General features: G+C 48.0%; 1 protein-coding gene and 1 long non-coding RNA gene across 3 annotated transcripts in view; one reads left to right on the top strand and one right to left on the bottom strand.

Moving 5' to 3' along the window:
- The window catches only part of LOC135900613 (uncharacterized), a 36,023-nt gene that overhangs the window by 3,412 nt on the left and 9,066 nt on the right, over positions 1-23,545 (top strand). The window contains exon 2 of the long non-coding RNA XR_010563909.1: positions 2,084-2,195. This is a non-coding gene — a long non-coding RNA (uncharacterized lncRNA). The remainder of the gene's footprint in view (positions 1-2,083; positions 2,196-23,545) is intronic.
- Rcd6 (Reduction in Cnn dots 6) overlaps positions 21,753-23,545 on the bottom strand; it is an 86,407-nt gene continuing 84,614 nt past the window's right edge. For both annotated transcript variants that reach the window (XM_065430058.2, XM_065430057.2), the window contains exon 7: positions 21,753-23,500. In XM_065430058.2, coding sequence (XP_065286130.1) covers positions 22,673-23,500 — 828 coding nt within the window. In that variant the 3' untranslated portion in view covers positions 21,753-22,672. The remainder of the gene's footprint in view (positions 23,501-23,545) is intronic.

The following is a 23,545-nucleotide window of genomic DNA, read 5'->3' on the forward strand; positions in this document are numbered from 1 at the left end:
TTTGCAAGTTAACTTTATTCTTTGCCAATTTGTTTCTTGGTGTATGAGCATACCTACTCCTCCTCCCTTCCTCTCCGTTGTTCTATTGCTCCTTTTCCCAGACGTAGCCTTCAATAAACGGTGGGTCTCCTAAATCCCTGAGATGTGTTTCGCATAGCGCTTATACACCTACTTCTTCGTCCTTTAACTGCTGTTATATTTCTAACCACCTCGCTCTCTTTCTACCGCCTTGCATGTTTATGTACCTGATCCTGGTGTTAAATTTCTTTGTAGTTTTCTTCCTGGACCTCCTAGTGGCCATTTTATTGGTGTCAGCCTCTATTGTTGCACTTTCTACACTGTTCCTACCTACCCCTACGCCCTGAGGCGCAGTGGACCCCCTAAATAAGCTACTGCCCGACCTGCCAGGCACCAGCCGATCTCGGCTCCTAGCTTTCCATTAAAGTGGATGCCATCTCGTGTAAAGCCTCCGCCAAAGCCTGCTCTATGCACTTCTCTGTTTATGTCTGCCACTTCAAATCCTTTCTCCTGGCTTAGCTTTCTTATCTCACGATTAACAGCGCTCATTAGATGGCAAGCGGCCCTCTAGCGTTCATCCGTGGCGTGTATAACATTTAACTAAGGTAGCGTGCCTGTGTGCAAGCATATATGCCGTGTTTTTTTTTTTTTTCATTTAAGGGAATACGAAATAGCAATCTTAGGTGCTGTAGACTTGTATGTTACGCTTCTGGCGTTTATAATAGGCTCGTCTTACGTGTGCCATCGGGGACGTCAAGAATAAATAAGGATGGCGACACCATCATTTAATACTGCCGAAGCTGCTACGAAGATCTTAGAGATACTGAAAGCGTCGGTCCGAGGCTGGTTAATTGTTCACTGCTCAAACTGCCAACTTTTCCGGGGTCTTAAAAAACGTAATTTTATAAAAAAGCGAAGATATTGAGAAGTTCCGCGACTTCGCTATGGCGTCATGGGTGCGGTTCCTCTGGCGGGAAATTCAAAAAGGAAACTTGTGTCTTCATTAAGCTCTAAACAATTCCTTTCGGGCGAATAAATGCCGTGAGAGTTTTGTAAATGTTATATACCAGTATAGACATACGTAAGCTTTCCTTTAGGTGTAAGCGACCTGTAGGAATTTCTCAAGCGAAGGGCATCGCTACACAGCTCAGAAAAGACCGGGATGGAAGCCAGCATTTCGAACGTCCCGGGACTTTGGCAAGCTTCGAATAAAGCGATACTTCGAACAAAGCAATTTGTACTTCGAGAGAGAGAGAGAGAGAAAAAAAACATTTATTCGAACCATCGAGGTGGTTGAGCTTGAGGTCGAGTGGGTGGTGTCCTCATACAAAGCAACGTTTACTCTGCAAGTTTTTGTCCGAGCCGTCGGCGCTGGTCTAAAGTTGTCCCGTGGTGCTTTGAACTCTAATACTATATATGTATAATATATATTCTGCTATACTCTAATACTAATATCTATGAAATCATGAAGGAAACATTTACACGGCTAAGAGCAAAAATATTATTATTTTACTAACGTTACTAAAATAATAGTATTTTTGTTGTTAAATGTTAAACGTGTGAATATTTCTCTCGTGATATATATATATATATATATATATATATATATATATATATATATATATATATATATATATATATATATATATATATATATATATATCTTTCCTTTTCTTTGCTTCCTTTCTTCTCGTTTATATACGTTTATGGGTGCGCGCGCGGGTTACCTGCACGTTCCGAATTCCTCGGTTTTACTCAATTCTGGCGGAAGTTGCAGTCTGCGTATTCAACGCGTCATCGATCGCGCTGAATCTTCGCTTGCTCACTATTCTGCCACAGCGGCAGTAATGGAGTTTGCAGTCACTCTGCTTAGCGGCCAGCCGTTTCGCGCAGCATATACGCCGCGTCCGCGTCTACCACTATCGCGAACGGATGTGTAATTCCAGAGTCCAGCACGCAATATGCATGCATACCATCTTCTTTCTTTCTTTTTTTTTGTCACGCACATCAAGCATCTGTATACTTCAACAACTAATACAAGTATACACCCCTCCCCTTGCTCCAGAGACTTGCTCCAGACTTGCTCCAAAAGAAGACTTGCTCCAGAGTTCAAAACAGAAACGACAGCACTGCGTGGGAAGGTTCGAGAAAAGTCGATCGTTACTCCATCGCTGCATGTGCGTATTCTCTTACCTTTGTCTGTACTCAGGTTTCAGTCGTGCATGAATCACGACGTGCCAACTTCGGCGCCTGGATTTGAATGCAACCGCGTCCCATAGCTGGCACCGCACCTCGTTCCCAGCGGACTCTCCTTAGCGTGTCCCCTGCGCACGCCTCCCACGAACACCGAGCCAAGTCGGGACAGAAGCAGACAAATATTCGCTGCGCGCAAGCGTCCGCCCGCCAAGCTGTTGACCGTTGTCAAGGACACGCTCATCGCTGTACCGGCTATAAGGAACGGCGCTCTGCCAGCGTATGTATATACTCCGTGGGCGGCAGGCAGTAAAAGGGGTTCTTGCTCCGGGCCAAGCCTCCCATCCGTCCTTGGCGCCGCCTCGTTCGCACCATGTCCCCGTTCTTTCGGCAGATTAAGGCGAAAATGGTTCAGCCCTGTAGGATTTGGTATCGCAGGCGCACCCATGCGCACCCACGAAAAGGACGGCGACACGTACGGTGGGTGGCAACTCTCGGACCATGTGGAATCGAACCCTGGATCGGGACAAATAAGAGTTCTCGTTTCTGGACATTTCCGACGATGACATACGATAACGATGCATGCTTGCGTCGAGCGTTTGCGCAAAATCTGCATGAAGTAAGTTGAACAGACATCGCCGTAAAAAAGCTTCGTATACGTTAACATCGAAAGGCGCACAGGAAGAACACCATTTAAATGCTATACGAAAGTAAACTTATAAAATTATGAAACTCCTTTCTTTGTTTTCTTACAAAAGTTTAATTTCCACCAGTTACCAACGGTCGGACAGAAGAACGCCTATCGAGACGAGAACTATATATGCAGCGTCATAGGAATGCTTGAACATAGTGTAGAGGCACTAGGTAGCATAAACGTATATACTGCAGTAAGGGAAGACGTATGCAGCAGCAACGCTCGTGGCGGTAGGAGTATCGAGGAAGGTAGGAACTATAAATGAACATCTTTGTTTAACAGCGCTAATGGCTGCATGGGAAGTCAAAGAAGTGACAGGAAAGAGCGCTGATAAAGGAAGCCCCCGAAAAAGGGCGAGCGCGTTAGGGGGCAGCTAATTGTGGCGGATGTAGAAGGCTAAAGTCCGAGCACGGTCCACAGAAGAAGCGAGGAGAGGGCGGCTATCAGACTGTAGGGTTTGAAATGAAGACAAAGGGGCCCGATGTACTAGAGATGCATTTCACAAGGGTGGCTGAAAGGGTATGCTGGTAAAGTTGCGTATTTGGTGAGCAACTTCTATTACTTTCCACGTAGATCGTCGCAGTGGTCAGCAAATATGCAACCTTACGAACATGCACGTTCAACCACCCTTGTAGAAGGGAGCTTTGCGCTACGCGATTAAAGTCCGACTGTCGGCCCAACACGTCACTGTCACGTCAGAGTGCGCGATAGGTTTTAGTGCTCTGAAATCGATAAAAACGCTACCGGGAGCCAAACATTGTCGGCCAGTACGCTTTACAGAGAGTCGGCTTGTCAAGGCCAGCTGCGCGGCGTAATGATCCCTCCTTCTCCTTGGGTTGCAGATAAGCTGTAGTGGATTGGTGATGACGCACCAGAAACATTGTCGCTTTGTGCTCTGAAAATAATGTGTACGACAATAATGCATGCCGATAATGCTGCTGCCGACGCGTCTAGGCCAGACGATAACGTTGTACAATGCTTTTATTGTTGTCTTTTCCCAACCGCCCTGTCTCATCTAATTCATCTACAATTATTTATTGTATGCCCTCCCTCAGTGATCAGGTTACAGGAAAGTTTTCCCCCACATTAAAGACACTGATTTTCCCGAATGGGGATAGAGGCTGCCGACAAGCCTCCCCCCCGCTCCCCATCAAGGATTGCCAATCATTGCTTAGGTCGGCTGAGCGCTGTTACACTGATCAGTACTAAATAAAACATAGCAGAGAGCGGTGCCCGCCTATTATGCAGATCGCACGTGTTTCGAAACACGCGGTTACCTTCAAAGCAATACTTAAGCATGAACAATACATGCTATCTTATATGCCACCCTCCTAACGAAAATGAAGTCACGACCCCCTTGACTTCCTCCTTTCAGAAAAAAAAAAAATATGTTGTCGCTAAAAGCTTCAGTCGATGTTTCAGCCATTCGAAACGTCTGTTTCGTTGTGGCTGTGTGGTTAGAGAAGGAAAGAGAAAGTGAAACGCACACAAAGAGGACAACACAGAGGAACCTGATACGAAACTGCGACAACGATCGGGTCACACGACTTCGCGCGCTCGCGCGCGCGCGACCTTCGGCCGTTACGATGGCAGTTAAACGCGCCTGACAAAAGCTTCCGTGCGTGCACGCATTGCACGGCTGTGACGCAACGCACGCGAGCGCGCCCGTCACGGGCTGAAGAACAATAGCGACCCAGCGTTTTTATATCACCGGAGCACCGGGCACGGTTGTGAGAGGCGATATCAGCGGAGGCGGCGGGCATGGTGGCGGCGGCAGTTCGGTCACTCTCCCCGCGCGTGCTCGCATTTCCGCTGAACCATGGGCAGGCCAGAGGACTCGCGTCGAAAACGTGGCTGCAGTGCATGAACCACCACAACTCCTGCATAATTTAAAATTATGGGGTTTTATGTGCCAAAACCACTTTCTGATTATGAGGCACGCCGTATATAGTGGAGGGCTCCGGAAGTTTCGACTACCTATGGATCTTTAACGTGCACCTAAATCTAAGTACACGGGTGTTTTCGCATTTCGCCCCCATCGAAATGCGGCCGCCGTGGCCGGGATTCGATCCCGCGACCTCGTGCTCAGCAGCCCCAACACCATAGCCACTGAGCAACCACGGCGGGCGCTCCTGTATTATTATAGAGCACATATGTGAGCGGCGCGCTTTCGAGTATTGCAGTAAGCTCCCGTCTGGGGGCAGCACTTGCGTTTTTGACGGATTGCGACCCTACGTGAGAGTGACGTACTTCCAAAGCACAACCTTTCATTTATCTCCCTGCATGAGTGAACGCTACTTCCGGTGACTGTTATATTTCCGCATACTCTTTTTCGAATTGTCTTCACCGGGGTCTATATTCTCACTAACTGTATAGGTAATACGATAAATCGGTATACATAGATAAGTTTACCGGTACCTAGACGTCAGCTACTAATTGTTATGCATACGTTATAAGGGAACGAAGCTGGCCGATGAAAAGCGATTATTTCGAAAAAAAAAAAAGGTTTTGTGATTTAGTGAATTCGGGCCCCCGCAGTTCGGGCGCGGCTCGTAATGCGGTCATCTTCGGTGCCATCCGTTGTCGCACTTGTAATTTCCGTAACTTAGCAACACTTACCGTCTGTGTTTGCGGACATCTCACACCATCCACGTCAGAATCCACAGTGAAGCATCTTCTTGCCGCGCAGGGAAATAATGTGCACACGCGAAATACGCCAATCGTTCTTTGCAGTATTAGATGGAGGGACTGCCAAATTTCACCGCGTTGCCTGCATCCGACTGAACCCCCTTGACGTTCTGTGCTTTCTGACCGAAACAGGACACGCCTCTCGGTGCCAAGCGAGACACATGACCACCAGTGACGCGACGTCCGCGTGACTGGAATGTTGTTCGTTCCTCGGTTGTCCCTTCTTTACATTTTTAGTCCTAAAGAAACCTTTTTCGCGCGCTCTCGTCTTTCTATTCCCTCGTCTGCATTTCCCTGGACACAACTTTCTGTGGCTACGAAGGGAAAGCTACGGAGGCAAATCGCGCCAAAGTGAGAGCGCTTATGAAAAGAGTCCCGCGTTTTCATCCACGTTAGCTTACGCTAACATAAACACCTTATTAGCAGCCATTAAATAAGACAAAACACACCACTGAACGTAAATGTTTACTTATTTTGCGGCTTTTCCCTTCCCTGTTTGGGCAAACGCGAAACCGTCGCACGTGGAAGACGCGCCGATTCAGCGTCTTCTCCCAACAACCAAAAGCACTGACAAACACTGGCGGTCCACTTGGCGTGGTAACAAATGTGCGGAAGCTCCGCTCCCGTAGCTCTCCCTTCATAGCCACAGAAAGTTGTCCTCGCGCTCTGACTGCGTGCTCGCGTAGCACGGCGCTCTCCAATTAATATATGTATTCTTTCCTATAGTGTTAGTTTTATTATTACCAACCTTATGAGGACAACAAACCTTATATACTAAATGCATCTTCCATATAAGCGCCCGATGTGATGGTCCAGTGGCTCTGCATGGCGCTGCGCTGCTAAGCTCGAGGTTGCTGACTCGACTGCTTCCTCAGCGGCCGCATTTCAACGGGAGCGCAGTGCAAACACGCTCGTGTGTATATAGTTAGATGTGGGTGCATGGTACCGAACCCCAGGAGGTCAAAATGAATCCGTAGTCCTCCACTATGTGACTGATAATCACATGGTGGTTTTGGCGGGTAATACTCAGAATTTGTTTTTTTAATATATATATTTTTTTCATATGTCTAAACTCGCAGGCAGGGACACGATCTCCTGACTCAGTCACAAAACATCGCGCCGAGCGAGTAAATGAGAGTATACACATGCTTTGGAAATGAAGCACGATCGCAAGGATCATTCGTAAAATTTCGCGTTGACTAAACGGCATTGTAGTCGACTGCGAATTTTGCAGTTAACTCATGATTCCAGTCATTTGGTGTTGTATATATAAAACCTTTTCTGATTAGAAAGGTACCGTTATTTTACCGACAAGTGGTTTAACTTGAACATTAGTCGGGCACCGCGCGCTATCGTTCCCAATCGTCAAGCATGCTTTTCTCTATTTTCTTGCAAATAAATCTTATTACCACTTTCCGATGCAGAAAAAAAAAATTATGTTTTTAAGTAGCGTAATACAATTTCTCTTAAACACAGTTTCCGATTAACGGAAACCATTGGGAAAACATTACTTTATCAGCGTAATACTAAAAATATGATGCTAAGAAATTAAGAAAAGCCTGTGAGCATATTGCCTTTACATGTCTCCCCCACTCCCCACCCCGCTTTTTTTTTCTTCTTGTGTTTAGCGCTCCTACTTATTCGGTCAAGTACCAGCAAACCTAAACATATCAATCTTCTTGTTTTAGTTTTATATACGCATAACCCGCTTACATATAAAGATATACTGGAAATGGTGATCTAAGGAACGGCTGCATCTAGCCTGTTTTTGTTACCCGATAGCGCTAACTCTCATCGTTGGACGAATCTAGCCCGAAGAATGTGCACGCTATATCCTCGGTAGGAGAAAGGAAAGAAAAGGTGACGCCGAGCCGACTAGCTTGCAGGGGCAAGCTGGCAGACAGACATAGAAATAACTTTATCGATGGTTCGGAGGAACCGCGTTTGTCACGGTGGATGTAATCCATACGAAATAAAAATTGTGCGAAGCTCAGTCCTGCGGCGCAAGACTACGTAATCTCGTTCTGCTCACTAATTTTGTCGATCCTTCTATTAGACGTTCCACACCACATTTTGCTGCAATGCCGCACAAGCAGTGCATGCATAAACGCATCGCAGTGAGCAATCTAGTTTCCCGAGAATTGCAACAAACTTCTTTCGTGATATGCTTAACGCGCTGGGCAACAACAAAATGGGGAATGTCTGTGGCAAACGTAGTGAGCCACCGAAGATCACACTGATGACTATAGCAGACGAGGATAGTATAGCAATCCACACCGAGCGTGGTGACGACGACTACTCCGTTCGGTTTCGCAGGGAATAGCGTCCTGGAACATTCTGCACATACTGGTACCTGCAGACTCGCATTTCAAAAACTTCAGCCGGCCGATAGCTTCAAGTTGCATTCACGTAGCGAGCGAGCGTGGCACGGCAGCGGAGTCCCCCCCACTGACGTCACACGCGAGAGGGTACCACTCAAACACTGACAGCATAGAGGAGGCACTGCATTGACTGTTTTGTGCTGAAATTATAACCATTATAGCGGAGGCTTCTCCCTCTATATAGTGTATGTTAATTAACCCCTATCCCCCATCCCCAGTGCAGGGTAGCAAACCGGAGACTCATATCTGGTTAACCTCCCTGCCTTTCCTTTTCATTCTCTTTCTCTCTCGCCGCCTTCCCCAAGACGCAGCCAAATTAGAATGAGGCACCTATAGAGTCTTTTTGCTTCGCTGCAACCCTCTACAGTATATATATATATAATATATAATATATATATATATAATATATATATATATATATATAATATATATATAATAATATATATATATATATATATAATGCGAAGCCGCAGTTGAACACTTGAACACTGTGCACTCACCGAAACATCAGACACGAGAATTTGACAGTGTTAGCTATGATTGTTTGTTTCATGAAGTTTTGGTTTCATGGTTTTGGCCACAAAAGGTCGGGCCCCTCCACCCATAATAAGAATAGTAAAAAAAGTATTTGTCCCCATCAACGATTCCACATATTTTACCCTTTCAAAGTCAGGGTACGTGTTACCAGAGTTCTTGTGTCCTTAATTGTGTTACAGACGATACGAATCAGGCAGGGCGCCGGAGGGCGTTATCCAACACAACTATATACACGACACGGGTTCGCAGTTCAGAGGGTTCAGAGACGCGTTGCAGCTGCGCGAGCAGCAAAGGCTTGTCGGAGCTCCAAGTCAGCGCGCTCGACGTGCACATCTGGGTAGTTAGCGCGAGGGCGGCGCGCTCCTGCTCGTGCTGTGCGTGTTTGCCTCCTCTTATTCCATGCAGCGAGACCCGTATCGCGTGCGAAAGTTCTTGGAGGCGGGGTCCTCGCGCGCAGCGAGAATCATGCCGCTGAGTAAGCGTCTGCGAGAATTTGCACGCGCAAGTAGGAACGAAAGTAAACGCCGGGATGTGCGTTCACGTGGAACCTATATCCGCGGTATCGATACGCTAGAGAGAGTTCTAGCAATGGCGCATTTCTGTGCGGTATTGCAGTGAGATGGAGAAGGTACAAGGCAGCGGCGTTGCCGTACTATACCGCAGTGCATGGCGTGTGTGTGCGTGTTTTCCGTATACGGTGTTGCCGCGTTTCCGCATCAATTGTACGGTAACATGGTAATCTTCTGGCTTGAAACTGCTTCGTTTTGCCGGTCGGAAATGTTTACTGTAAGGTAAGGCGGTTTTCTGCGCCTTCGGCGTCGCTACGACTCTTTAACGACAGGCGTAAAATGAAAGCGGTGCAGGTGAGAACAAGGTGTCTGCAGAGAGTTCCGTCAAGTCAGAATCAAACGAAACTGTAACTAACGTACTATAGCGCCAGTTGTCAAGCTCTAGCTATACATGTGGGTGAAGATCAATTTCTTTCTATAGAATGCCAATGGCAAGAATGTGACCGAACCACTTCCAGTACAGCTGCGCGGGCTACTAGCTCATATTCGGGATGAATAACTTACGTGATCGTTATTGAGTTTATTTTGAAAAGGCTTGAAATCAATGTGCAATAAGATGTCTTTCGCGATGGTTATATATATATATATATATATATATATATATATATATATATATATATATATATATATATATATATATATATATATATATATATATATATATATATATATATATATATATATATATATATATATATATATATTGGCGTGCTTGCAAAGCGCACAAGCAATAATTTTCCTGTATGCTGCTCACCATTAAATACACACAGACAAGGTATAGTCAGTAGTATACAAATAGGCGCACACGTGGCGCCGAAGCTGTGATCTGAAGACTAAAGAGCACCTTGAAATGCCTGAAAGAAGGTATAGTGCGAATCGCCAAAACTCCGCCTGTGTTCATCGATGATTGTTTTCTTTTATTGGCGAAGGGTCGAGCTTTCGCTCGACAAGAGGCTAAGAAAGCTGCGCTATGGAATTTTTGTCATCAGCGGTATTAAACTCTCCCGCTTAAGATTGCTTTAATCGCATTGACGACGAGGACAAGCGAGTGGACACACACAATGCGAGCCTACACACAATGCGCCAATGCGCTTAAAGCAATCTTAAGTCGGTCTTACCAACAAGGCCGGACGTCAACGCACGTCAAAGTCGACTCTCGTTTGTAGAGGTTACATTCTATGGGCAATGTTAAGTATTGTGGTGCGCCTTCTTCTTTTTCCACTTTAAAGCGAATAGCTTTTGTTGACTCTTTCGTCGGTGGTTGGTGGTGCTCGGACTGCACCGCCGATATAAAAGTGATGATGATAGTGATCTAAAGAAAGGAAGTACGCTTGATTCTGCAACCCGTGAGGGAGCACGGCAAAGCCATCGAAAAAGTGCCGATGGATAAAGTACGTGCGCCCGCGCAGCCGAGATGCTGAGTGCGCGTTCGACGCCGAGAGAGAGAGTGTGATTGTGAAGAGGAAGAGACGCTATTTTCTGCAGCCCTTTAGGGAGCACTACTCAGTGCCTTGGGGAAGGAGAGGGGGACATAAAGAAGAAAGAAAAAAGATACATCAGGTGCAACGATGTGAAGGCTAGAGATACTTATTTCAGTGGCTGCGTTCGCACTTAAAGATAGTTCGGTGTCCTCTGACCGATTTTTGTGAAAATGTTCTTTATACAAGGTCAGTTCTGAATAAAAATGAGAATTTACCCTTAGAAGCAGACAAACCATGCGCTCATTCGGCTGCTAGCACGTTGTTTTATATCAATTTGCTTTTCGTTGTTTTTGATTTGCATCCCGTCGCGAGCAATCGCCACTGGCGCCAAGCGAAGCATAGACGGAACGCGCGGAGTGATAAAATTTGGAGACTGCGCTACTTGCGTAGCTTCCACAGCGCTTCCACAGTACTTAGGCGGCGTTTTTTATGCGAAGCATATTACGAGAGCTCAACCCAGCTCCTCAGGCGCGGCGGTGTAGCCTTCAATGCCACGTGACACCGTGACGTCACGACAGAGGAGAAACGGGGCTCCAACTCGCGCCGTCGCTCGCGGCGTCGCGGCGGTATTGGCGGCGAGGAGTTACGGAGTCGCCATCTATCGGAAACGCCTCGCTGGCGTAGTATGAGGGATCACGTGGCGCGCTCCTCATAGGTTTTGCTGTCAGCGCTCACTGAAAACACCACGCGCGAGCTCTCCAGGACATTTATGTAAGTACTTTCGAAACGAGAGAAGTTTCTTACTGTCTAAATAATAATCTTGGGCAAACTGAAAGCACACAGTCGTTTACAGACGCTATCTCTTTACCGAATACGTACAGCGAACGCCACTGCGCGCGGTCGCCGCGATGGAGTCTCCCGAACCGGCTTCTTGCGTGAAAGGTAGGTAAACGTTGAGAGCAAACTATGTGAAATATGTTCTTATAGTGTTTGTATAACTAAATGGAGAGTAATAGAATGAAGCCTCAATGCAGCGATCGCGCAGATTCGCAGCGACCGACTGTGCGTCTGCATGCTTGTCCGCGTACTGTTTCGCTTTCTCCGCGCGCGCGTTTTCACACCGTGCCATGAGCTGTAGGCCGCAGAATATGAGCATTGGCAGTATACAAGCAACCATTGTTGCGTGGGCGCTATCAGAGCTGTTCAAAAATAATTTCATTGTAGAGTCTTCGACGCCTACGGGGACTGTGATGTGCCGTCGCGACGATTCAATCTTTTTTTTCTTCTAACTTCTTTGACTTTTCAATGCTATTTTTCGAGTTGCGTCGCACTGTATGTTTATCGGTGTTCTCAGCGTGCAATTTCCCGCTGCTCCTTTCTTGTAATCCAGTGCATTAATTCATAACACAAACATGACCATATGCCATGCTTTTTTTAAATGTGCTTCTTACCGCAGCTGCCTTTCCACTCCACTGAACTTGCCAGTATCTATAGCATCGACAAGTTCATAGACCAAACCGTCATGAGATTAGTCGGCCAGCGGACTCGGGCGAGCGTCTCAGTGCGCGTTTTCAGAACATCGCAGACCAGGCGCCGTAGCAGAAATCTTCCTCGCGTCTGTGCTTGCTGCATACCCGAGTTGTAGCCGATGACTGTTTGCCGGTTGTATGCTTCGCGAGCCAAGCTTCACACAGCTCCTTGTCCTGCGGCTACGTGTGATAAGGCTGACACCGGCCTCCGTTACGTGCGTCCGGCCCTGCGGCACCGAGCAGTAGCCTACCATGTAGCGCCTTCAAAGGCAGCCACTACCTATTGTAGTGCTTTCAAGCATTGTAAAGGAGACACTCGAAGCGGGAAAATTTTGCCACTAAATGAGGACCGCAGCGTACGAGGAAATTTAAACTAGTTTTCAGCTCGTTTCGGCGCGCCCGAAGCAGCCGACGCGGCCGCTATGTCCACGTGATCCCTCCTAGCACGTCATGCCGACGGTGGCGCCAGCTTTTCCAGTGGTGGAGCTCGAGGCCAATATAAGCAGCTGCGCTTGCCTCTTCTAGACACTCACGGGTGAGATGCCTCCTGGAGACATTCTAGGTGGCTTTGGCTCAACTCTTGCAAGATGGGCTGAGTGGGAATCGAACCAAGGTCTCCGGAGTGTGAGACGGAGACGCTACCACTGAGCCACGAGTACGATGCTTCAAAGCGGTACAAAAGCGCCTCCAGTGAATACGGTGTTGCCTTAGAAACGAGCTGTTTCTAAGGCTTAGGCATGCGTCGCTTGCTCAGGCGCACATTTCGTTGCCGCGCCGAACGCTGCGTCGCTCGACGCTCGCCGCGTCCAATGCGGGGCGCGTAGTCGCTGCGCCGTAGCCCATTGTCTTACATCCCTTGGCGGGTCGGCGGGAATGCTCTCGCGTTCCACTCTTGAAGGCGAAGCAGAGTAACGCATGAGTTGTTTCTTCGTCTAGCCGAACCAAATATAGCCAAGCAACAGCAGTTCACCAGGCTAAACAGTGGTTCAACAACTAAAATAAAGTTTAGTATGCTTCGCATCCTGGGCTTAACCTTAGCTAAACCACAGACATTTTTTTCTACTTACCCTTCTCTTTCCCATTTTCCTCTCCCCCCCCCCCCCCCCCCTTCAAACGGCTAGTTTAGGAGTTTATTACAAACCGGCTTCTTTCTTTCTGTGTGGGTTTCATTCTTGTTCAAATGATTGACGATGTGGCGGCTTCGTGCAGAGGTAGAACACCGGGCTTCCAATCTGAAGGTCGTAAGTTCGGATCCTCCTCCAGTCCGCTACATCTCCAGGCTTGGAGTGGCACCTGACACCGGCAAAACAAATTGCCGAAAGCCAGTGGGGTTACTCTAGTTAAGGTGTAAGCAAATTAGGAAGGCCCACTAAACTTAAACAATGACACTTCCTCACCAGGACAGGAACTGTCCTCCCTGGTGCAGAATTCGGCCCCCATCTCCACCATGATTCCTGCAATTAACCCATGGCCCTCTGTCCCCAGCGGCTGCGGGCTGCGGATCAGGAGCACCTGAGCAAGCTTGCGGCGGTCAGACCTGCGACGTAGCATAAGGTGCTAAGAATCTCTGGGCCCGGGCAGACCGCCCCTGGAAACTTAACCTGGCAATGTTTAACGCGCGCACGCTCTCAAGTAAGGCTAGCTTATCAGAGTCTTTTGAGGAATTATCAGGCATTGTCTGGTGTGTTATTGGCCTTAGTGAGGTTAGAAGAACTGGTGAGGCCTATACAGTGCTGACAAATGGCCACGTCCTCTGCTATAAAGGGCTACCAGGTAAAAAGCAGTTCGGAATAGGACTCATAATTCATAAGGACATAGCGGGGAATATTGATGAGTTTTACAGCATTAATGAGAGGGTAGCAGTCATCGTAATAAAGCTGAATGGGAGGTGTAGAATAAGGCCTATACGCTCCAACCTCCAGTCACCATGATGAAGAAACAGAACAGCTTTATGAAATTGTTGAATCAGCACTGAAAAAGGTGCAAACTCGGTATACAGAAGTCATGGGTGACTTCAATGCAAAAATAGGGAAAACACAGGCTGTTAAACAAGCAATTGGCAACTACAGCATCGACTCACTAGAGGAGGGATGTCGCTATACAATACGATGAAAGGAATAAACTCCGAATAAAGAATACCTTCCTTAGGGAGCGCAGTCACAGAAAGTGGACCTGGATAGCACTCATGGGGAAACAAGAAAATTCGAGGACGCTGAAGTACTTATGAGTTGCGAATGCGAGATAATTAATGTCTCATTGAGCGTCTCTGAGCGGTCTTTCGAGTTATGAGCTCCACGGTCAAGCGAGTGCGTGGAGACGCTTGGCCACGGAGAAGGCGATTGGCCAACGTTCACCTCCTAGTTCGCACAAGACCGACGAACCTGAATCGGTGACGTCATGTTACCCTGCCCGACTGCCATGGAATGTAATGAGGACGCTCCCGAGTAAGCCACGGTGATTTTGTCCTCACCGCTTTCGTCACATTGGGCTTGATAATTGGTTCAAGTAGCATAATGTCTAAAGTGAAGTGCACAGGATTGCTATCTAGGAGACGCCTGCTTAGATCAGTGGGCAAGAGGTCGTTGGGTTCGAAGCTCACTACTGCCAGCGGTTGGCACCCGTTCCCGCGTTTCGCGTCGTCATCGGCCTCGCCGTCGTCCCTCGTCGTAACCAAGATCATCATCCGCGCGCTGCTCTAGCTGCGCGCTCCCGCTGCCAACTCTAGCGCGCGGCGCGAGTCTTGCTCTCCCCTTATGATAGAGTTTCATACAATAATCACCTTGTCCTCCAATGCCGGATAACGTGTTCTCGCCTATCTTCTCGCCCCTTTCCTCCGCGCACCGCCGTTGCGGCGACTATCGCGCCGCCCCTTCTCCCGCTGTCGCGGCACTACCGCGTTGCCGGCGGCGGGCGTTCTTTGCCGCCTTGCGCGTGATCCACGGCTCTCCGCTCCTTGTCTGCGCGTCACGCTGTACGGCTCTCAGCCGTGTCTCTCGCTTACCCGTTTGCGAGGCGCGTTCATCAGTGGCATTTGTCGCCACCAGCAGTGCTTGCGTCTGGCTGTCCTACTCCCGGCTCCACTCTTGCCGTATACGTCCCCTTACCTGGCGCAGTGTCGTTGCGGTGACTCGAAAGACTGTTATAGAGTTTCGTCCCCTTCTACTCCCCATCCCAACCTTGTGCCGCCACATTGAGGCCTGTCTGTGAGTGAATGAGTGTGTAACTTCTACTCAATACCCCTGTTCTCCACCCGTTTCCTCATCCCACCTCAGAAAAAAACATTAAATAACAATTGCTAATCTCCCCTCCCCCTCTCCGCGGCGGTTACCCATTATAAGATGGCGCGAAGGCGCGTCGCCGAAACGCCAGCTTGGTAGTGGCGAATCGCGGTGTGCGCTGCCCAATCCGGAACGCAGAACTGCCTCCATTCGGCACTGCGTGTGCAGTATGTGGTTGTCTGTTGAAATAAAGCAGCAGCTGCGCTCAAAAGTCGCATTACCAACCTTTCGAATTTATTCTGTCTTTTTATACGTTAATTTCTTTACAGCAATGGCCAAGGCCAAGTTAGAACATATGAGAGAGTTTGCGCAGACAAAGAACGTGCGGAGAACAGGTTTTTCCGAAGGATGACGTGGCGTCGCGGCGATACCCTCTCCCTTCACGCAACACCTGGCGCGCCAGCAGGTGTCCCCTTTCACTTGCTCTGCTGCGTCGAGGCGCGCACGTAAAGTGGCGTCGCAGACAATGGGAATTTAGGCGCCGTTTCGCTGCTACAGACGCCGGCTTTTTCGCCCTATGGGCCATTTGATGCGAAAGCATCAGAATGAGATTTCATACTCTTTGCCGATCCCAGCATAGTGCAGGATGTAGAGGTATTGGGTCGGGCAAAAGGCAGTGACCGTAGGTTAGCGACGTCTAGAATTTATCTTAATTTGAAGAAAGAAAGAATAAAATGCGTAAAGAAGAGACAGGCCAACCGAGGTACAATAAGGGCAGACGAATTCATGCTGGTGCTCGCAGACAAATACGTAGCTTTAGAACAGGAAGATGAAGATAACATAGAGATAATGAACGAAACTGCAACTAGGCTTATTCAGAAGCAGCAATTGAAGCAGGGCAACCAGTAGGTAAGCTCTGCCAAGTAACAAAGGACATAATAAAGAAGAGATATAGCATGAAAATGTCTAACTAAAGAGATCAAATAGAATTCGCTGAACTGTCGAAACTGATCAATAAGAAGGAAGTAAGGGATATTCGAAATTATAACGTGGGAAACATTGAGGAAGCAGTAAAAAATGGTCGTAGCGTGAAATCAGTGAGGACAAAACTTGGCATAGGTCAATGCAAGATGTATGCACTGAAAATAAGCAGGGTAATAAGCATCAGCAATTTCGATGATGTAGTAAACGAAACAGAATAATTCTATACTGACCTGTATGGCATCCAGAGCAGCCACGCTACCTTCATTCGAAGCAGTGATGAACAGGATAGAGAGGCTCTTTCTATAACTAGCCATGAAGTTAGAAGGGCCTTGCAAGACATTACCCGGAGAAAAGCGGCAGGAGAAGATGGAATAACAGTCGATTGACTAAAAGATGGATGAGATATCATGCTTGAAAAGCTTGCGGCCATTGAAACGTAATGCGTCACGACTTCACGTGTACCAGAGAGCTGGAACAATGCCAATGTTATACTGATCCATAAGAAGGGAGACGTTAAAGAATTGAAGCTATAGGCCAATTAGCTTACTTTCAGTATTGAATATTCCCAAATTTCCAATAGAATCAGGGAAACACTTGACTTCAGTCAACCAAGAGAACAGGCTAGCTTGAGGTAGAGATCGATGTTCTACAATGAATCACATCCATGTCATCAATCGGGCAATTGAAAAATCTACGAAGTACAATCAACCTCTCTATATCCATGGATTTCATAGATTATGAAGAGGCGTTTGATTCAGTAGAGCTACCAGCAGTCTTAGAGGCATTACGTAATCTAGGGGAGTACAGGAGGTACACGTGAACATCTTGTGAAATATCTACGATGATTCCACAGCTACCTTGGTTCTCCACAAGAAAAGTAGAAAGTTAATTACCTATCAAAAAGGGGGTAGGCTAGGATACACAAAATCTCCAATGTTATTCAGTGCATGCTTAGAAGAAGTATTCAAGCTATTAGACTGGGAAGGCTTAGGAGCGAGGATCAAAGGCGAATATCTCAGCAACATTCGGTTTGCAGATGGCATTGTCTTGTTCAGCCACACTGGGGACGAATCACAACAAATGATTGAGGACTTTAACCGAGAAAGTCTAAGAGTGGGACTGAAGATTATTGTGCAGAAGAGAAAGATAATGTTCAACGGCCTGGCAAGAGAACAATAATTCATGACCGCCAGTCGGCCTCTAAAGTCTGTACAGAAGTACATTTATCAAAGTCGATTACTAACAGGGGACTCTGATCATGAAAAGGAAATTTACAGAAAAATATAAAGGAGTTGGAGTGCATACGGCAGTCATTACCAAATCCTGACTGGGAGCTTACCACTGTCGTTGAAAAGAAAAGTGTACAATAATTGCATTCTACCGGTACCAACACATGGGGCAGAAACTTGGATGTTATCAAAGAAGCTCGAAAACTAATTAAGGACCGTGCAAAAAGCGATGGAACGAAAAATGTTAGGTGTAACGTTTATTTATTTATTTACACTACCTTCAGAGTAAGTACACATAAATAGAGGGGAGAGGATACAGAAAAGAGTTTAAAAATAGGATTATACAGACAGGAGAAGACAAGAAGAGAGCAAGATGAGAGACCAAACGGGGATAGCCGATACTCTAGTTGACATTAAGAGAAAAAAATGGAGCTGGGCAGGCCATGTAATGAGTTGGGTAGGCAACCGGTGGCCCATTTAGGTTACAGAATGGGTATACCAAGGGAAGGGAAGCGCAGTCGAGGACGGAAGAAAGAAGGGGGTGGGGGTTGGGGGTTGGGGGTGATGAAATGAGGAAATTTGCAGACACAAGTTGGAATCAGTTAGCGCAACACAGGGGTAATTGGAGCTCGCAGGCAAGGCCTCCGTCCTGCAGTGGACATAAACATAGGCTGATGATGATCTTGATTTCTCTCGCTAGCATCGTTTTCTTAACGGACGGCCCTCGGGCACACACCCTTCAGAATTACCGATCAACGTGAGAACTTTATGATCAGCGCAATGATATCAATTCGCGGTCGGAACTTAGGGTATAAGTTTCGAAAGCACGGGGCTCATTTTGACAAGAAGTTCTTACGCTAAAACTGTTCGTGAGCGTAGATGCTAGCAAATTGCGATGTTGAACACATTATTAGCGAATGAGGCCCGCCAATGGCGAAAGCTCTTTCGAACGAAAAAGGTTATGTTAATTTGCCGCTAGGCGAGGATGGCGCCCGAACCAACCAGATCCTTCGGGAACTTCGAGAGCGCGCCAGCAGAATGGACTGATCAGAACCAACTATACAGAGTATACATCTCCACCAATACTCGCTACCAATTGGTAGCGAGTATTGCGATGTCTTTAAAGACATCGCAATGCCGTGTGCTATACACGAGAGACACGTCTTTTATTCTTTTATTTTGCAGCCGAAAGTGTACAACAAAAAAATTGCATTCTCAACTACGTCAAAACCGAGAAAAATAAAAGCATGAAGCACAATTCACTTTTGCAACGAGGCAAGAGCAGAGCGTGAGTTCTGCTGGTGGTCCACTTAATTGCGATAAATGCTTCCGATAGCTCGAAAGTCGCGCTCGGTTAATTAAACTTGAGGAAGAGGCACTGCAGGCAAGTCGAATGCTGAGGGGAAACACAGAAGCAACAGCAACAGACCAGCGCACTTCTGCGGGGCCACGTGCGCATATTTTGTAAAGACCACTTGTCTCCACTTTAGCTGGTATTCTTTTTATTCAAAATCGAATCGTGGGGTTTACGTCCCACAACAATGCATAGGCTATGAAGGGCCCGAATTAATTTCGACAACTTGAGGTTGCTTAGCGAGGCAGGAATATATATATATATATATATATATATATATATATATATATATATATATATATATATATATATATATATATATACATATATATATGTACACACACACAACGAAGTGAACTCTACGTTCACTTCGTTGTTCCCAGGTTCGCAACACATTAGCCTCTACGAGTTTGCGCCGGCAAATAGAAAGTAGCCCTTCGTTAAATCGAAATTCCGCAAAGTTGGGTTTCATTAAATAGAGGTTCGACTGTATTTCGTAAATGTGGGCTTTCTCTGCACTTCCGCATGGCTTCTCATCAGAGTGAAGATGCGACAAAAAGAGAAAAAAATGAAAGAAGAAAGAAAGGAAGAAAATGAAAAGGAAAAGAGAGGCAAGAAATGCAACTGTAACGAAATTCGGTCGGCTATATACACCGCACCAGACACAGGTCAAACAGCGAGGGAGAATTATACGATGGCAAGTGTACAAGGTGACAAGTAGACAAGAGAAGTTTCTTTGCTGCCTCGAAGGTGTGAGCGCGCGCGCGTCATTATGCTATACAATACGCGTCATTGGCACACACGCACACACGCACATGGTTAAACTTAAAACGCTCACAACGCCGCCTGTGTCGCCATGTTGCGAACAGAGCCCGCGACAAACCACATGTATTATATGTACAGAATCGCGAAGTATCTATACATAATATATATCGTTTCTTGGCGATGTTTAAAGGGACATTAAAGAGAAGCTCAATAAGCTTAAATATATACACCGACAAAACTCTTTCAACGCTACATTTTCTTTAATTTCGCGGCAAGAGGTGGACCACTAGAAGAAAAACAAAAAACGAACTCGGACTATCACTGTTATGATTTCTTCTCTTTTTTTTGCGCTGATACGTCAAGCGCGACGTCACAGATTTCAAAGTGTATGTAGCTGCGTTTAAGTGAATGCGTCAACGTGGCGCAAACGTCACACTGAATTTCTAGCGCGTCGCATTTTCATGTAAGCGGCGCTAATGCGCCAGGTAGGCGAGTCGCGTTGACGCGACTGGAGAGGGTGTACAATCCACGAAATCGTTTCGTCCGCGGCGCGTGCGAACGCTGGCGCATCGCATGCATAGGGGATGAGCGACGGCAGCCGCTGCCTGGGGCTCTCCTCCACTCACAGGCGGAACGCGCAAAGTCACCGGTAACATGTAAGCGCTGTTACATGTGTTACATGTAACACATGTAAGCGCTGTCGCATATAGTGCATATGCGATAAGACAGCTATGAACCGAAAAAAAAATGAGACGCGCGCCATACTGTCGCATTCATGTAAACGCGGCTTATAATATTTTCTAATATTTTCGTATATGGGTTGCTGTGGGTGTAGGAAAAGTTCTGTAAACTTGCCAAGTGGACTCTTGGATTCTTAAGAATACAACGCGGTCCGTCTGCATCAATAATACAAAAAATAACTAAACCTAAGCAGACGCCGTCCAAATCCGTGACGTCATGGCGAGATTGTGCGGGAGCTTCCGAGGCGGGGTCGCCACCCATCTTTGGTTTTTTCGTCTGTTCTGGCTTGGCCAGCCTCCTATCACGGTAAGAGTGGCTCTTTTTTTATTGTGGGAGGGTAATTTATTATTACAGCTAAACTAACTATTCTCTTTAGAGCCCCTTTAAGGTGTTTTTCTGGCAATACGTACGCATAAACTTCGACGACGTGGCAAGCCAATTTATGTGAAATTCTTGGAGAAGGCTTGCCCTACACGCGCGCTGTTTTCATGGATCTGCGGGCCACTGCGAGCTTGCATTGATGGGACATCGAAACAAACTTACGACGAATATACGGCTCCCTTGTCTCCAAGGCTAGCATTGTCGGTATTTCGAGCACGTGATATCATTGCTGAGCTGCGGGCCGCTGTAGTGTCTCTATCGCTATATCTAGCCATGTATCTATATACAGCCAGTTGGCAACCATGCAAGCACAACAATGGCGAATTAAAGAAGCAGCATCTCTTGTAATCGTGTCCATCTGGTGGAGTAAATCCTTACTTTTCAGGCACGACATGCCTGCCGCGTGTTTGTCAGTCCTTTCTTGTTAAGCAGCGTTGGAAGCGTTAAGGTAGTCGGCCCATACGCTGATATTCACTCGGGCCAATCGGTCTAGAGACGTGTCGCTTGGGTCACCTGCTGAAAAATACGTTAAGCCCGTCATAGCGCTTCTCTTCTCAGACGAGTGTGTTGAGTCACCGCTATCTAGTCGAGGTAAAAATGCAACACGGGGTATGCAGGTACTTGAGAAAATGGGCATGGACGACTTTGAATTGTAGCGGGCTCACATTGGCGCTAAATGTGCACAAATTGCAATTTTAGAAATAATGGACCCAGAGTTGGGTGACGCTATCGGCCGAGGTACGCGAAAGAATGCAAAGAGGAGTATGAAGGAACCCAAAAGGCGCACAAAGGTGTTTGGGTTTCCGGGTATACTCAAAGCTGCTTGAGGACGCTACTTCTAAACCTTTCTATTGTTTGCCTGGCAAGCAGCTATACTGTATTCCAATAATAAATGCCTAAGGCTGGCAGCGACTTTGGAGCTGTTGAGTTAACTATATCTTTGAGCAGCCGGCACCAACGCTGTATCACTGACAGGCCACTAGCCCAGTCCACGATTAACAACCCTTGAAAACCGCACGTATTGGCTGATTGTATAAAAACAACATAATATGCGCAACCATAAAAAATAGCGTTTATTCAATTATCTATTTTTTATTGCAAGGTGTTAAATTATAGCTGCGCAAGTGATTCCACCTCGACAAAGGCCATTGTTCTCGCAACCGTGCCAGGACCATGTTTCTTGTGAGGGCGGAACTGTGTAAGTTTGGCATAAAATGAGCTGCATGTGGGCATCTGAAAAAAGACAAAATTTGTTTCCTTCTTTCCTGTTTGCTCGCAAGCGTTGCTCTATAGATGAAGTTTATGCACAGACGTCAGGCCATGGAAGCAGGCACTTGAAATGCGGAGATCACCGTCGCCCAGCGCATCCTGATGACGGCTTCAAGCTCACTGCAGTGAACGCGACTGCGCCACGGCCGGATAGGTTGGCCGTGGCTTCGGGAAAGAGCCCTTTGAGGTTTGTAAGGTGGTCCCAGGCGAGAATGTATTCCTTACGTTGCGATGTTTTATAAGATGCCACTCGAAGTTGAGTGAACAACAAGTGGGAAAGCGGAAGAGCGTACGTGTTACTTGCTTCCGTTCATATACTCCATGATGACTCGAATAAGCTCGCATATACACTCCGAAACTATACCTCGCGGAAGTGACGGCACGCATGCTTAATGCTCGTCGAATGCACGCGCATGCTTCGCCGTTGCGGCTACATCTTGACAGTCAGATGTGACCACGCGAAACAGCTGCCACACGTATAAGACACCGCGCACACCACATTTCCTGATGAGACAGAACACGCCGAGGTCCTGCGCCGCCGCAGCTCATCGAGCGGCGCCCGACGGTCAAGACGCGCAACAAGGCGCACTACGCACTGATGCATAGCAGCCGGCGCCGCCAAAACACACACATCCATGCGCCTCTGCACGCGCCCGAGCGCATGCTCGGTTATCGGCCAGTCGTCATCACCACCGTCCTCGTCACAGCGCGATGTCCCTGATGCTGTGACTGGAGCTGGTGTCCGACTCGTTGCCGCGCACCACGGAGCCCGGCCTGTTGAGGTACTGGAAGGGCCTCTCGGGGAGCCGCTCCAGGGTGACGTCTCCGAAGCCCCGCACGTCCAGCACTTCCCAGCGGTTGTTGCGACCGCCGTGGCGCCGGAACTTGGGTCGGTCGAGGCTCTGCGTCGCATAGTCCACGGGGCCCCCTGGGCTCGCCACCGGCGAATGCGAAACAGCGGCCGCACCGGCCGTACCGTTCGTCGTCCAGGGCTCTCCCCGGTTCAGCTCCGACGTGGAGCGGGACATGCTGCGGTAGCCGTTGAGCAGTCCTCCTCCTCCTCCTCCGCCGTTGGCGTGCAAGCCGCCGCGGGCTACGAGGTCGGCGAACGAGGAGGCGTCGAACTCCGACCTGGGACTCGGACCGGCCCACAGGGCCGGGTTGGGCGCGTAGAAGTCTACGCCCGACGGTCCCAGCACGCAGCCGTTGAGGCTTCCGTTGAAGGCGGCGTTGTAGACGCCCTGCTGGTGGTGGTGCTGCCCGCCGCCGCCCACGGCGCGCACCATGATCCCGGACACGGACGAGGTGCTCCGCTTGAGCGCCGAGTTGTGCGCCACGATGTACGTGGGCTCGCTGTCGGCGGCCGTCGCGTACCGGGTCCTCGAGGAGAGGGAGCCTCCGCCGGCGTTGCCGTTGGCGCGATGGACGCCCGGGCTCGCGCTGCCGCTGGCCACGCCGTTGCTCGTGGAGCCGCTGGGACCCGCAGAGCCGTTGCTCTTGCTGGGCACCAGGTCCCGGTACGAGGTGACCTGCGGAAGACATTGGGAAAATCCCGAGTTACGAGTAACCCTCTC

The sequence above is a fragment of the Dermacentor albipictus genome, chromosome 3, assembly GCF_038994185.2.
Source record: "Dermacentor albipictus isolate Rhodes 1998 colony chromosome 3, USDA_Dalb.pri_finalv2, whole genome shotgun sequence".
In the NCBI taxonomy this organism is placed as follows: domain Eukaryota; kingdom Metazoa; phylum Arthropoda; class Arachnida; order Ixodida; family Ixodidae; genus Dermacentor; species Dermacentor albipictus.